Source organism: Ambystoma mexicanum, chromosome 10 (genome assembly GCF_040938575.1).
Source record: "Ambystoma mexicanum isolate Mex_15411 chromosome 10, UKY_AmexF1_1, whole genome shotgun sequence".
NCBI lineage: Eukaryota > Metazoa > Chordata > Amphibia > Caudata > Ambystomatidae > Ambystoma > Ambystoma mexicanum.
The window spans coordinates 102,238,307-102,254,819 of NC_090932.1; the positions used below are offsets into that span (position 1 = coordinate 102,238,307).

General features: G+C 40.9%; 1 protein-coding gene across 1 annotated transcript in view; it reads right to left on the bottom strand.

The window, feature by feature from the left end:
- LOC138491200 (cytochrome P450 2J2-like) overlaps nucleotides 1-16,513 on the bottom strand; it is an 841,489-nt gene that overhangs the window by 391,723 nt on the left and 433,253 nt on the right. The window contains exon 5 of the mRNA XM_069617585.1: nucleotides 8,038-8,211. Within this exon, the coding sequence (XP_069473686.1) occupies nucleotides 8,038-8,211 (174 nt within the window). The remainder of the gene's footprint in view (nucleotides 1-8,037; nucleotides 8,212-16,513) is intronic.

Consider the following 16,513-nt stretch of genomic DNA (forward strand, 5'->3'; position numbering starts at 1 on the left):
AGAGCAACGTGAGAGCTCCACCAGATCAACCAGGAGATATACAGAGGACGAAACAAGAACCCTTTGTGACACCGTCGCGACAAGAACCAGCTAAAGCGGCAAAATTACATTGGCAATCTACTTATTCATCAGCACAAAATCATGAGAGTGATCAAAGCAAAACTGCATCACGCAGAACTGCTCGACTTTCACTCGATATCACTGAAATTGAGGCCACAATGGAGTCTCAGGAAAAACGAAATGAACCTTTTGCTGGGGCAAATACCCCGAACCATCTTAAAAACATCAAGACCTCAACACCTATTATGCGACCAAGATCGAGCTCACTTGGTGACAAAAAGACATGTCACTTGACTAAAGTGCGAGATAAGCCCAGGATGGAAGAACCTTATGCATCCCCGTAAAAGGTACAACCGGAACAGCAAGAACATGCATCCGAAATCCAACAAAGAATCCCAACAACCATGTTAGATTTACAAAATACGTTGGTTGCAGTCCTGTCAACTGCAATGATTCTGTTTTTGAAGATTCAAGAATATATGGTTGATGCTACTTAAGACCAGGCAACGCTGCTGGCTATGATAATGACGAAACATACATATGTGGAAACATTTTTAAATACCATTCAAGATCGTCTAAATCAAGAAGCTGAATATCCAGACTATGGCAATCTCGTTTGGCAGAACTCGCAAGAGTCGACCGGGTAGATAAACAGAACCTCTTGGAGACTGTATCAACCCTGACCAAAAAACTGATGGAAGAGAAAACGAAAAAAAAGCCGTATTTGTTGGAACACAAACAATACGCAAGATGCCATACACAAACGGAATCAAGAGATAAAATAGAAGATAAAGCAGATCAAAATGCTCAACATGAGAGCCAATTGATCCCGATGGTCCCAACAAACTTGATTATATCCGCACACCCTGTCAATACTGAACCGTCGGTGTGTGCCCCGTTTGATATATTTGATCTTACAAAACGTGGAATTGTAGGACAAGAGCCGACAACTGGACCTAAAGGCAAAAACACAAGTAAAAGAAATCAAAATGGATCCCGTGCATTTTTGAGAAAAATAAATTTAATACACAAAGTATTACCAGAGGACGCTAAGAAAAATAACAAGCAGCCGACTCTTAAGCAAAAAGATATTCAACAAAAAACGAAAGAAGCTAATAAAATGATAACACACAAAGAGAATACCAATGTTGATGACAATGTAATAACCAAACCATTGGATGCACTCCTGGAGATAATTAATAAAGATCCTCCTGTCCAACTGGAAAATCCCACTCCTAATTGATCTATCAACAGCTGACGATGAGCGATTATAATTTCATATCAATCAGCTCTCAAGATAACACCTTGATATTGGTTGATGAATATCATGACACGGCAACCGAACAAATGTTAATGAAATCTCACGAAGAAGAGGCAGTGGACCTCGATTTGGAATACTCAATAATTTCAAATGATGAAACGTGGTTAGCAAGTGAGATGCTTCCTGAAGCTAGTATCCTTAATAATTTGGTTCCCCAACCCAGTCCAAATTTAATTAGACCTAAATTTCAAAACCCAAACGACACAACAGCTGCCTATAGAATAGCTTTATATCCAATGACAGAGAATACAGAAGATCCGGTAATAATGAATAGAGCAAACATTTTACGCCTGTTTAAAGCTATTCCACAACTGGAGAAAATAAAATCGGATGATTTGGACCTAGTACTTTTTCCAAATAAGCAAGACATGGAAGAGGTCCAAATTGATTTTTTCAAGCAGGATATATTCCAAAAAGTTCTAGCCACGCATTATCAGTTTGAGAAACTTGGTTTCGGCGTAGAGGAAATCTTTGTCACAAGGGCGGCAACAGAAAAAAAGGCAAAAAACATGGCTCCCTTTAAATACTATAAAACAACCAACAAGGAGGAACGGACCAAAGGGACAAAGGTTTCTCAAAATTATAATAATGCAAGACCAAGGAGGCACGCGGAGGATGATTTGCTGCAGCACCCTATATGGCGTGACTATCAAGAGTCCCCACACATGAAACCAAATTCAACGTCCCAACAAACTGGTAACAAAACCTATTTATAACAATCAAATAGGAATGAAGCCCAAAAGGATTCAATAGCACTGGGATCGTGGAATACAAGAGGAAACAAACACCTCCTAGAAAAACACTCAAAAGTCCTGCTGAATTTAGATATCATATGTTTGCAAGAAACATGGATAAAGGATGAGGTAATTTGCGATGGATTTAGTACCCTAATCAATCCGGCGATTGTAGCCCAACTGGGTAGACCAGCATCAGGTATGTTGATTCTAACAAAAATAGTCCCCACATGGACAATCTTAACAAGTAAAAATATTCATCCGTGGGCACAATATGTAACTATTGACATATCATCAGACAACAAGGACGTTTTACCTGCTGTCAAGGACAACTGTGCGATATCCATATTTAATATATACTGGAACCCAAAGGCAATGTCGGAGACGAGTTTCATTGATTCGATATTTGATGAAATTGACAATCTGGCCATTACTAACAGTGAAATGGACTTCATTATAGTAGGAGACCTTAACTTTCATTTATTCGATAAAAAAAGGTGGAAAGCTAGAGTCCACCGCACTCTCAACTAGAGCAGCAAAATGGATGAGAGAAGCGAACCAGAGGAACCTCTTCTTAAGTACCCAACCAACAGATACTGAAGGTACACCTTTACCAACTTGGGTAAGTGAAACTTCCAACTCAATCATTGATTTCATATTTACTTCAGAAAGAATCAATAGATTAATTTTTTCAACAGCCAACTTGTCTCAGCAGGATAGTGATCACCATTTAATACAGATAGAAAGGGCCACTCAAATAAGAACCGAGCAACGCCTAATACTCCCAGACCTGGAGCTAACAAATGGGATGAATAGACTCAGGATAAAACCGACCCATATGGAGGACATAATCGCAACGTTTGAAGATGCACCAATACAAGATAACATAAAAATGGAATACGGTTGGATACTAGAAAAATATCAACAGAAGGGTGAAAAGAAGATCCAAAAACAAATACACTCCCACTACTTCAATATTGAAATTCAAACAAAAAAGAAACAACACTACAAAGTCCTACGAAAACTCCGGAAAAGCAGGGGACCTAATTTTGAAATTGAAATAAAAAAAGCCAAGTACAAGTACTCTAATGAAATAAAAGCGATCAAAGCTTCAATAAAACTGAATGATGCACAAGCGATCTTGAGAGCTCTTAAAGAAATAAATATGCAAAATTTATGGTCAATGTTAAACATGTCATCGGCTAATCAAAACATGATCCAAGAAGTTGATGCAAGCAGATGGGTGAAGCACTACTCAACATTATATCATAATACGGAACAGACAAGTATGAAGTGTATAACATCTGATGAAGAGCCATGGGACCTTAAATGGGAGAATGAAGACATTATTAATACCATCAATTGTCTCAAATCCTCTAGAACTCCAGGACCTGATGGATTAGCAAATAGCGATCTAAAAAAATCCCCAGTTCAGTGGGCCAAGTTCATGAGCCACTTATTAAGATTAATTGCTAAAACGAAAAAGATACCTCACACCTGGACGACAGCGGTCTTGATACCAATCTTCAAAACTGGAGATAGAAAATATCCTGCTAATTACAGACCGATAGCTTTACTGGACCCGTTGGGAAAACTATTTGCTGGTTTTCTTCAAACAAAGGTGACTCAATGGGCAAGAGATAACAAAAAAGCTATAAGACAAACAGGATTTGTAAAACAAATAGGCACCAATGTCAATCTCCTATTGCTGAACATGTTGAAATATGAAGCAATGGTTAAATCACAACAACTATATGCCATCTTCGTAGATTTAAAAACTGCCTTCGATTCAGTAAATAGACAATTGTTATGGGCTAAGCTAAGACAATGGGGTTGTCCGCCAAACATTCTGAATCCTGTAATAGAATTATACTCTAATACGTCGATACGTGTTCGATTGACGAAAGAGGGTAGAGTAACAGAATTTATTCCATCGGAAAATGGATTGAAGCAAGGCTGTCCATTGGCTGCATGTATCTATAATCTCTTCATGTATGACTTTGGAGAAAAAATCCAAAATAACTTTGCGAATCCACCAAAAATTAATAATGAATCAATCCAAACGTTAATCTACGCAGATGACATTATTATTCTGGATAAAACATTAAAAGGATTGCAACATACAGTAAACAAAGCAGAAGAGTACATGATGGTTAATAAGTTACAAATTAATATTGACAAGACAAGAATAATAACACTGATTAATTCCAAAGCAAATAAACAACCTAAAATCAGGATTCAGATAGGAAATCAAGTGCTCCTGACAACCAAAACAATGAAATATTTAGGCGCAATAATCAACCCATCATCAAATGAAGCAGAATGGCAACAGCACATTGAAGGAAAAGCGAGAGCTCTGGCGAAACAAGGACGTATTTTTCATGCAAAATACGGGACATTTTCTCTGAAGGCCACCATTTTGCTGTATAGACAGAAAGTAATCCCGATCCTTACATATTCAAGTGAGACAATTGTCAATCAAAATATAATGAGATGGTCGTACTATGAAGCTCTGTTTTGGAGGAAAACCCTCGCCCTGCCGCAATCATTTCCAATGACCAGACTAAGATTTGAATTAGCACAACAATCAGTTCAATCGATAGTATTGTGGAAGCAAATGGACTTGCTAAGAAAAATCATGTCTGAAGAAGAAATACCAGCATTGGAGATTCTAAAGGAAAAAAAGGAAGCTGTCCAAATAGCAGCTCTGTCGAAATGGTCGAATGAAATTAAAGCAAAAATGACAGCGGAAGATATCACAGACGAGTTGTTACTTAATAGACCACAATACGCAAAATACAAATTACAAATGAATGATTGGCTAAGAACAATAGAAGCACAAAAAACTTTCAAACGACACCTACACTCAGAAACAGAGGTGAGGGCACTTAATCAATTACCTAAATACTTAGTACAATTCCCCAGTGGCAGTATTCATGACCTGTTTTTGCGTTTTCGACTGAATATTCTGCCAACCTGTGAATATCAAGCGCTGATAGGCAAAACAAACAACAAATCGGACGCCTGTCGCTTTTGCAAGTTAATCAAACCAGAAACCCTGTTCCATGTGATTATGATATTTCTCCTTGAAGGAGAAAAGAGACTTATATAAAGACTTTTTCAAAATATCTGACAAACAAGCAGCTACAGAGAAAAGATGGGCGGAACTCCTCGAAGGAACCAATCAACGATTGATATTCACCATCATCAAATTTTGGTTAGACATTACTAGTGGAAATATAGTTGATTAAGCTGAAGGTTCTTTTCTGCTTTATTGATTACGTGTACACAAATGAAAAGTTTGTTAATTCAAACAAAACATTTTAATAAAAAATAAAAAAAAAGTCTTTGCAGGGGGTCAGCCTATATGGCATCATTGGACATGTCCGCTGCCATGGATTGTGTATTGCGAGAAAAACTATGGGCCAAATTGATCAAGTTTGGAGTTCCTCTAAGACTAGTTCAGCTCATTGCGCTTCTACACAGAAACACTTCCATCAGAATTTGTCTAACTAGGGAAGGTGCCCTCTCTAGTCTAATTCCTACCCAAGTGGGTCTGAAACAAGGGTGTACCCTCGCTCCTACTCTTTTCAATCTTTGAGTGATATTGAGAGTCTGTGATGTAGGAATGACATCAATCCGGCTAGGTTGGGCAATCTTAGACTTCACTGGCTTGCATTTGCTGATGATCTTATATTTTTTGATTGCACGCCGATTGGCCTGCAGTGCAAATTGGATTTTATTTTTCAATATGCACTCGAACATTCTTAAGGCCAACAGCTCGAAATCGAAGATTGTCATCTTCACTACCCAACGCAGCCTAAAACTATGAGATGGGTTCTGGTAGGGGAAGAAATAGAAAAGGTACCGTCTGTCATATATCTAGGATACAACCTTTCCAATTCAGCCTCTATTTCTATGTGGCAACAGTCACTGAGGGATAAGATCATGCCTTTTGTCCCACATAAGAAACGGTCGCTACACAAATATTTCAGTTTTTCAATGCTACTTGCCCTTCGTTACTATCTTTTGAAAATTGAACCCGTGCTCTTGTATGGTTTAGATCTTTCACTTTTGGATCTGGGAGACTATTTGAATAAGTTACAGGCCCACCTCTGGAATGAGGTATTGTCATTGGCAATGTCTATACCTAGCTCGGTTATTCAACATGAGTTGGCCTTAACTTCACTATAAGCAAGATATCAATGGAGACAATTGCTTAACTATTCAAAGTTCCTTAGACCAGTGCAGTGGAGAATTCACTCTATGCAGAGCTGAATAGTCTCATGAAGGGTAAACATATACCTTCCTTAATAACTATGTGGGAATGATGACAGATATACTTGCTATGATTGGGTCAACTGAGGAAAAACTACTAAATCGTTGAGGAGGAGCAAAATTTAAACTTTTTAGGCATGACTGGTTATATACGCTTGATTCTATTCAATCATATTACTCACATACGGAGTATGCAACATTTTTGAGAAAAATAGAATATTTCTCGATGTACCTAATTAGTTTTCCAAAATGCGCTCTCTCTACATGTGCTTCAAACGTAATCAATTACCTACTAAGGAACGGACCAAATACTGGAGAGGGCAATATCAATTTCCAGATAAACCTGTAAAATGTTGCTTTTGTTTTGGTTGTGATCCCATTGAAACCCTGAAGCATCTTGTTAAAGAGAGCTAGGTACTTTAAACACCCGGAACGCTTCGATTCTGTAGTCTCAAGGGAATGATTATGGTCCAAGCTGATGTGGGGGGAAAATGTATCTCTGATGCTTTCTCTATGTCAATTCCTAACAAATGTTTTGGATCATTTGGATTGTTGGTACACTGTATGATTTCACTTTTAATATTGTGTTACTTTAAATGTTTTCCTGATTCTTTTTATGAGATCTGTATATTTTATATATTTGTATAATGTCTATTTGTACATCTTTTGTAACATGTTTTATCTTTTTGTGTAAGGTGCATTATATCAAAAAATAATTATACCAAACGGGCCGATGGTGTTGGTTCTAATCAATAGAGAAATCATGAACAAACTGTTGCCACGACTGACCTATTGGGTTAGCCACCTTAAGACAACTTTGGCAGATCTGTGCTGCTCAGAGGAAGATCTTATCGCAAACCTGATGCGTGTGAAGGAACAACTGCTCTGTGCCGACTGGATTCGAACTTTGGAGAAGGCAAACACCTCTAAATTGGTCAAAGAGACACCACAGAGTGCTTTGAAACTAAATGAAGTGCAGCCTTACCTTTTCCAGATCATCGTTACAGGGAAACCTTCATGAGAGCACATCTTAACTTAATCCAAACTAATGAAATTTTGTTCATAAGAGGCCTGAACCCGTCGTCTGGCTGTCGATTCTGTAAGAACAAGGTGGCGATAGAATCAATCCAGCATGTGATGATCTACTGTCCTGGCCTGAATGCCGCGCGTCAGCAGTTTCTAACACCTCTTTTCCTTTCCTTGCAAACACTGTATGACGACCAACAATGGTCTGCGCTGATGAGTGGAACCTCTACTTTGTGGGTGATTGCAGTAGTTAGATTCATTCGGAACGTTTTTCCATCGACTCCCGCAGCTCTCCTCAATAACTTGTAAATCAAGGAACTTAAAGGCAGAAATCTTTAGAACATTTGATTTGATGGGAAAAAGAAACCAAACAGTGGATACAGGGGATTTATATGTATGTTTGTCTTTTGTTAAAATTGCAATGCATCTATATTCAAATAAAGAAAAAAAAATAAGGTGCAATTTAAACCAATTTACAATAAAAAACCAAAAAAAGATTCCTGCATTATGTTGTTAGCTGATCAGTAAAAGTTGAATGTATTCTAAAAACCTTCTCAGGAAAAAACAGATGTGTATGTTCAAAAGATACCATTACATGCCCCTTGTCCTCCTACTGACCTTAGATATCTGAGCCAGGTAGAGGTCTATAAGATCTTGGGGTTCGTCTGCCACAGTGTCACAATGAGCCCTGATCTCCTGCTTCACGTAGTTGTTCAGAAAGTCAATGTTCTCAAACAACGTCTGGTAGAATCCTGGCAGATGTTTCATGAGCTGTGGGAAGATGTTGTACAGCTGTTGGGAACAATATGGAAACATGTTTTAATACCCAGCACATCTGATTAGTATATTCTAATCCATCTAAGGGATTCCTCAGCCAATATGACCTTTAGAATATGACCTTACATCAAGTGAAAGTGCTATTAAGCAAACGCCATCCAACGATGTCGGAAAGAGAAATAGACTACAGCGTGCTGGAATGCACAGTGACGCTATCTGTCTAAAGATGTATTGTTTCCCCCATGGGGATCCATAGTACCAAAGAGTCCCTTACCTCTGGAGTAAAAGGATTAAGGAGACATTGATGGTGCCTCCCTAGGCTGCAAAGCTGGGGTTATCACTCTTAACTTTGCAGCCATATTGGGTCAGGAACCAGTCAGAAGGAACAGCATAAGATTATAAGGGCACTTGACCTGGTAGAGTTAATTTACCAAAGTGGGTACAGTTTTATTCTGTGTCACACTAGGAATTCACATGCACCTTTGACTCAGTTCATTCAAAATTGTAATATCCTTTTTTTTAAATTAAACAACTTCCAAACAATACATACTTAGGGAACCTAAAGTAACGTGCAGTTACAACGGCATCAATAGTCTTAGCATTTACCCATATATTCAAATGTATTCTTGTCAAAAATTATTTTTTAAATTTCCCACGGTTTACCCCCTTTTTCCTCTCCTCATATATGTCATCCTTAGTCCACCCAGCTATCTGCCACCTCAAGCACCTCTCACTTTGCATCGCACCCTTGTTTAGACATGTATTGAACAACAACAGTGAAAGATAAAAGAGAAAGAAGCAAATACGTAATCATTTGTTTATGTTTTGCGGATATCACCACAGTGTCAAGCTCCTGTGAACGTTTCCAGTAAGGTTTTGTAAGCTGGTTACCTAGGCATGCAAATGTACCAATTAAAGGTTATTATCATATTGCTAAAACCATATAAAATCATTATTTCAAAGTCATCAAAGTCAGACAAGAATCATTTGCTAAAGACCCCTAAAGTAATTTAAATGATCTTGTGGTCGCTGTGAATGTACCCTTACAAAGATAGGGAGTTTTGAGAAAATTCCCCTCAAATTCCTAAATTGATCCCCAACAGTGTCAAACAAATCCTGTTCGGACCCATTTTTTGGACTTTCGATTGGGATACCAAGTGTCCTATTTCACTAGAATTTAAATGGGCAAAATATTCCCGGGTGCAAATTAGTATTGCAGCAATTCATTTTGGTGTAAGGCCATTTTTGTCTTTGTGCAAATGCTGTCAAACATCTACTGTGCTAGTGCAAAGTTTACACGAGATGTGTCTTCATCACTTCAGTGATGCTCAAGAGTGCTAATCACTCACTAGATAGCACCTTTTAATTTGCTTTTCAAATGGAGCAAGAACATGTCTGCTTCAATGCTACAGTATTTTTCTAATTGCTATAATTCTTTGATTCATTGGAGCACATTTTGCTCCTAATTGTAATTTGATGGCGGGGAGACATTACATTACCACTGAAACGTAGACAGCACCCTGCCACCAAATTCATCATTTTCTCAGTGGAGTGCAAATGTGCAGGGGAAAAGGCAGCATACCTGTGTGTACACCAGCTTTTGCCTTGCACTTTTGCACTCTGCCGTGCAAAGTGAGTAAATGCTGCCTGTCATGCTCGTATGCCAGGCAGCGTTTACTTTTAATTGTGAGCGATGCTTGCCATGCTTGCATGGCAAACAGCTTTCACAATTACAAATAAACGCTGCCTGAGATGGGAGTATATCCGGCATCGTTTAATTATAATTGTACACGCTGCTGCCATACGAGCATGCCAGCAGCTTGTACAATGGGTCCCTATGGGTCTGTCTGCTTTATGCTGGTGCATAAATGAGGCAGACTGCATACAAATCTCCAGCTTTTGCTGGGACTGTTTCCAGTTAGTATATTGACAGCACTTTGGGATACCTTGCTCAGCAATATTTTCATTCAAATCTTGTATCATACGAGCAGAGCATTTATGCTATTTTAATTGCAGTTATATATAAATGGAAAGAAAATTATTCCAGGATACCTGTTATATCATAATATAAGATCGATAACAATAAGTGAGCAATTCTCCTAATTCTCCATAGTGGTATACATCGTATTTCACATGATGAACTACATTAAGAAGCTCTTCAATATATTTATTTATTTTATTTATTTATTATGCATTTGTAAGGCGCTTATACATCAAGTAAATTCTGTTTCAAAGCGCCCACAGGGCAGCGGGGAGGGAACATGGGAATGAAAATCAATATAACAATAAAAGATAGAGACGGACCTACTAGGGCGTGTGAGCATTCAGAACATGCAAGCACAGAGAGAGAGGCGAGGGATGATGGAGTGGGGGTAAGTGCTGGGTGTACAAGAGGGAAGTGCTAGGGGGTGAGCAGCTGTTAGTGCCTAGGTGAGTGGTCAGCTGCCAATAACTAAGTCAATGCAGGCATGTGGTGGCATAGGCCTTAGGGTGCCATGCAAGCGCTGGGAGCGGGCGGAGGCTAATGGCGATTAGGGGTGGGAGGCCAGGGCCCAGGAGAACGCATAAGGGTCCTGGTCACCAATCTCAGAAACTGTGGGGTTTAGCAGAGGAGGGAGAAAGGGAAGGAGGAGGTGAAGAGGACAGTCTTGAGGAGCATCCATAATTTCAGGAGATCCGGCTCAAGACGAAGAGGAAGGGGGAGGCTGTTCCATAAGAGGGATCCTGCTTGAGGAAAGAAAACGGCCACCAGCTCGCTGTTTAGCGAATTGATTGACAGAGAGTTGGTGCCGGAAGAACGTAGATTCGCCAAGGTTTCAGGCTTCAGATCAAGGAGAAGGGGGAGAGCTCATAGAAGATGGCCAGTGAGAGAGGAAGAAAGAGGGGGAAAGAGTCCCAATTGGAAGGATCTTAGTCTTGCTGCCGTTGAGGAAGAGATCATTGGAGGTACACCAGACAAGACATATTAAGTGTACAGAGTAGAGAGATCTGATTGTCTACAGACTGGTCAACCTTGGATAGGTCTTAAAAACATTGGAAAGTAAGAAATCATATTGCTATTTTATGACTGTATATTGATGACAATTAAGGTCAACAGTGACCACTGTTATCAGTTCTATGTGATATTACCATATTTACAAGACTGAACACAAAAAAAGACTGTTTTTTTCGGGTGATTTTGTGTTGGCTTTTAAATGCAGCAATATGATATCATTCGTCCCCTCTCCTGTCCCTCCAAGATGACCTCTTACCCACCTCCACCCTCTTCCGGCGGTTTCTATGTAAAACAGGGGGTTTCCTCCCCCGCCCCCCTTCCACGCACAACACAAACCAAATCCGCACACATACGCTCACAAAAACACTCACACAGACACACACACCCACAGACACTCACCTGACAGCTCGATTTAGAATGACCACTCTGTGGGGTCACAGAGCGTTCATTATAAAACAATCTTTTTTTTCTTCAGTCCAGTGCAAACTATGTTTTCACTTAGGACCCTGTTATCATGTATTGACCTTCTTGTTTCCTGTTTTCTCTTTTTCTCTGTTAATCATTGGTGATAACGTAATGTCACTTGGCTTTATTTGTGCAGAATCAGAAATATGAATGCATTGAATAAATAAAAGAACACTGATTGATATTTAGTTTCTTTAATAGGTCAACGATTACAAGTGTTTTCCAGGAATGAGCAGTTCCTATGATAAATTGTGATTAGGATAAGATTTATGAACATTGTATATGTTACAATTTGTTTGCCTTGAGAAAGCCATAAATGGCGAAACACGTGTTGGCAGACTATGTGCTTCAGTATCATTTCTTTGTGTCTAAGGCAAATTCCTTATGAATAATTATCATTGGCAATTTTTAATTATTATTATTTTTCCATAACCACTAAGCACTCAAATAAATGTTGGCAAATTCTGTGCTTAATTATCCTTTTTATATAATTATTGAGCTTTACAAGAAATCCTCTGAGTAGAGTGCATCATTCCTGTGGTTTAAGTTAAATGACATTATGTCTACTCCAATCTTAGATGTCTGCTGAACCACTCCCCTTTCCCTGGTGCCCAAACAAAGAGCAGACCTTGATAGATGAGTTTCTGCTACTGTTGCAGAAGGGCCCAGAGCTACCAGTTCTAGCTCTGGAGAAGAGGCAGGAGTGACTCCGTTTGTTTTTAGTCTAAAAGCCATCAAGGAAATTCTGCAAGTGCTGACTTTCAAGGTTTTGAACAACTTGCTCCCTAATCACCCGTTCCAGATGTTGCTTCTAAAGTCGTTAATTCCTCTCATGAATGCATGAGATTTCCAAGTTCCCTATATTCAGCAAGGTTATCAGTGTTTCTTTTTAATCAAAACAGGAGCAGAGATGGTTCTGTTTCAGATGCTGCTTTTCATGTGTTTACAAATGCTTTTGCCTTTTCCGCTCCCATAGGATTTGTCTGGTTGGACCCATTTTCAGATAGGCTTGGAGGATGGAGAGATTGGTAAGATACTTCTCCTCTGGAAGGTTCAGTGAGATAAAGTAGTATTGTAGGCTCGCCTGAGTGGCCACCATTCCCAGTAACTCTGCCTTTGCCGACATGATGCGCCAGTCCCATGCTCATAGAGGCTTGTGCACCGCAAACCAGTCCGATATTGTCTCCCTATACGCCGACGACGCCCTCCTGTATATCCGCTCCCCTGAAACCAACCTTGCTCCGATTCTAGAGGATGTGATCCGGTTCGGATACATATCCGGGCTGAAGATAAACTGCTTTAAATCTATCCCATTCCCGCTTACAGACTGCACGAAACCCCCTTCTGACCTTCGGGGTTTTACATGGTCCCAATCTAGCATCTCTTACCTTGGGGTGGTGGTTTCCCGTCACACTGTAAAGTTGCGCGAGGACAACTACCGGAAATACCTCACACATTTGGCCACTAAAACCACTAGCTGGGCTAAACTACCTATTTCCTTAGCGGTCGGATAGGGATACTTAAAATTGTTGTACTACCCCAATTACTTTAGCGATTCACCAATCTCCCCCTTTGGCCAGGCGATGATTTCTTCCCGATGCTCCACCATATAACAAACACCTTCCTCTGGCACTCCGACGCAGTCTGCCTCAAATTAACAACATTGACCACACCTATGGAGCTCGGCGGGTTTAGTGCCCCGACTTTACCAGGTACTGGCTGGTTGCCCAATCCCAATTTGCTTTCTACTGGTTTAACACTGTCGACCCGACCCCGCATGTCCAGCTGGAGAGACTGACGGTCAGCGATCAAATAATTTGTTCCCTTATTCTCAAACCCATCACGACTGACCCGGACTCAGCGGACCCTGTTAATAGTACATCCCTTGCTCTCTCTAAAATCTGGAGGCTGGTGGACACACTTCTTCCCGGATGTCCCACACGTTTCGCAATCCATTGTATCCCGATGGGCTGACACAGGCTTTTTGGCACTTCGGGATGTCTATAACCAGGGCAACTTTATTGAATGTGCAGACCTCCCACTCCCCCTCAAAAGTAGGCCTTCAGCATGGCTACAATACTCCTCTCTCCGGAGGAATCTCAAAGCCAGATACCACAACTTTCCCACACTACCACTGGATGAACCCATAATTGCTGAAGTTTGCTCTTTTGATTCCTTCAGAGGGAAGGTGTCAAGGCTTTACACCCTGCTCCAAACTAGAGCCGCACCCTCCTTCACTAAACTGAGAAGCAGATGGGAGGGGGATCTAGGGGTGGAGATTACAGATGAACGCTGGTCCCAAATGTGTGCTCGCACTCACAACGTATCCTATAACTCTAGATTTAAATTAATACAATTTAAGGTGTTACATAGATATCATCACACTCCGGACAGACTACACCATATGTTCAACTATATGCCCACCAGTTGCCCCAGATGTGGAGCCGACCAAGCACCCTACATCCATATGATTTGGTTCTGCCCTCACCTCACGCAATTCTGGTCCGAAATATGTTCCACACTATCTGCCATGCTGGACTATACTATAGACCCTTCCACTATGCAATGCCTTTTCCATGACCTTCCCCAGTTGGGCCGCGATTCTAGGAAACTAGCTGGACTCTGCATGCTACTAGCTGTCCGCTGCATCTTGATGAACAGGCTACGGCCTAGAGCACCCACATATGCACAGTGGCTCAGGACAGTCACATGGGCACATGATACTGAGGAGTCCTGGGCTGGACTACAGCATTCACACTCGAGACTGAGAGACATTTGGCGGAAGTTCCGCAGCTATATGTCCACTATGAACTCGAACTCAGATACTGCACCCTCTAGCTCTGCCCCTTCTCCCCCTGGTGCCACCCGGTGAATAGTGATGCTTGTATTTTATATCTGTGGCCCCACCCCGACCCCTACTCGCCTGGATGGGCGTGAAATGTCAGCACTGTACTGTAAAGTATGCATCGTGGTGTAATGCCATGTAATGTTGTAATGCTGTGAGCGTCTCTGTTTAATTGTGTGTTGTCAAGCCAAATAAATAAAGATTAAAAAAAAAAAAGGAATGCCAGTGGTTCTTCAACCGCATCTCTCATTTGCAGGGCCCAGATACAACTCAGGGGTGATGGCCACGTGGATAGCCACCTATTCCCCCTCCTTCCAACTTCCTTCTTTTTAACTGCCTACCAAGTCATGCACATTTGTATATGCGCACCAGCAACTCTTTTGCAAGTCTATCCCACTCTGAGTGCCTCCTCCTGGTTAACAAGCAATTTTCTTGGGTACTATGTCTAGCCACAGGAAATTCCTGTGTCTGTATATTCCAATACCTTGTGTAGTTTTTCTATAGGTTGCATGAACCGGACACCATAGGTACACCTGTATGGAAATGCTCATTGTCACAAGACATGGCCATTCCACTTGCCACAGAATCATATGACTTTCGCAGATTATGTTGAAGTCTGTGCTTGTAAAAAACAGACCTCATCCACAAAATGGGGTGCATAGAGGTATACAGTACACTGCAGGCCATCATTACTGATCTTTGCAGTGCACATGCGCCCATGGCTGTGATCACCTCTGATCTACATCATGCTTGAGGTGAAGGACCAGAAAAGAGAGGATCAAAGGTTTCCGGACCCTCACCGCATGCATGAGGAGCATCACTGATCCATCTATGCAGGTTTGGAACAGCCCAGCAAGGGCACTATCCATAGGGCACCACATTGGGGACTCCATCAGAATTGGACCATAGGTTGGCTAATCAAAAGTGAGCAATAGACACAATGGAGCTCAGGCTTTATTGTCGTGTAACATGAATGGAAGGTGTAATAGCCTTGTGTAAGGCATTAACACCTTCCATTCATGCCACACCACATTTTCAATCATTTGTATGGTGGAGAGGATCGGCGGAACCCAACTTGAATTTGCCACTTTCCTTCCTCTCCACCATTCAAATGCTCCAGCCATTGTTTTCCCCCCGCATTGATGGTGCCTCCCCAGGCTGAAAATCTGGGGTAATCACTTTCACCTTTGCAGCCATACTGGGTCAGGAAGTGGAAAGAAATACAGGCTGCATGAATATTATTGAAGTGAGCAATTCTCCCTTATTTATTATGGCCTAGGCTTTGTGGCTATTGTATTCAGCTTAGGGCTTGTGAACATTGCGGAGATGAATGTTTCTGCCATTTATTAAATTGAATTTCATCTCTGCATATTTCCTAGAGAACCTTTTAGTTGCCAGGTAGACAGCTGGATGGCTGGCAGCGCAAATAGGAGTCATTGTTCAACAATTAGGCTTCGATTGGATGTTCTCATAGAAAACCTTTCCCAGAGACGAGAATGTTCCAAGAACTAACAGTTCTTGGCATATGCAAAAGGGGAAGCGGTAGGAACAAGGACATGCTTTAATGTGGGAGAGCAGCAGGGTTTGGGAATGGCTTGGGATGCCAAGATGTCTGATCACACAGGAGAGAACATCACTGTATCTAGTTGTTGCTATGGGGGGCAGGTCTCGCTCTCCTCATTGACTGAAGGTTGGGTCATTTGCGATGGAATGCACATAGAAGGTTACATATTGTTGTAGTAGCAGGAGCCAATCAGAGGTTTAGAATGTACTTACACCTAATGTCTAGAATGTATTTTAATATATTCAAATTTTGTGGTTTTCGCCTTTAAATACTGTAGCCCAATGTGGGTGGTTTGAGAGTATTCAGTTTTGCGGTCTCACGAGACCCACTGACCTCCCAGACGTTATTGCATTTCCATCAAACTGCATCCGTGCATCTCTTTATTGGTTCCTGAAAATCACTCGATGTCTATATCTGGTAACCCTGACGTAATCTCCAGCGCCTCCTT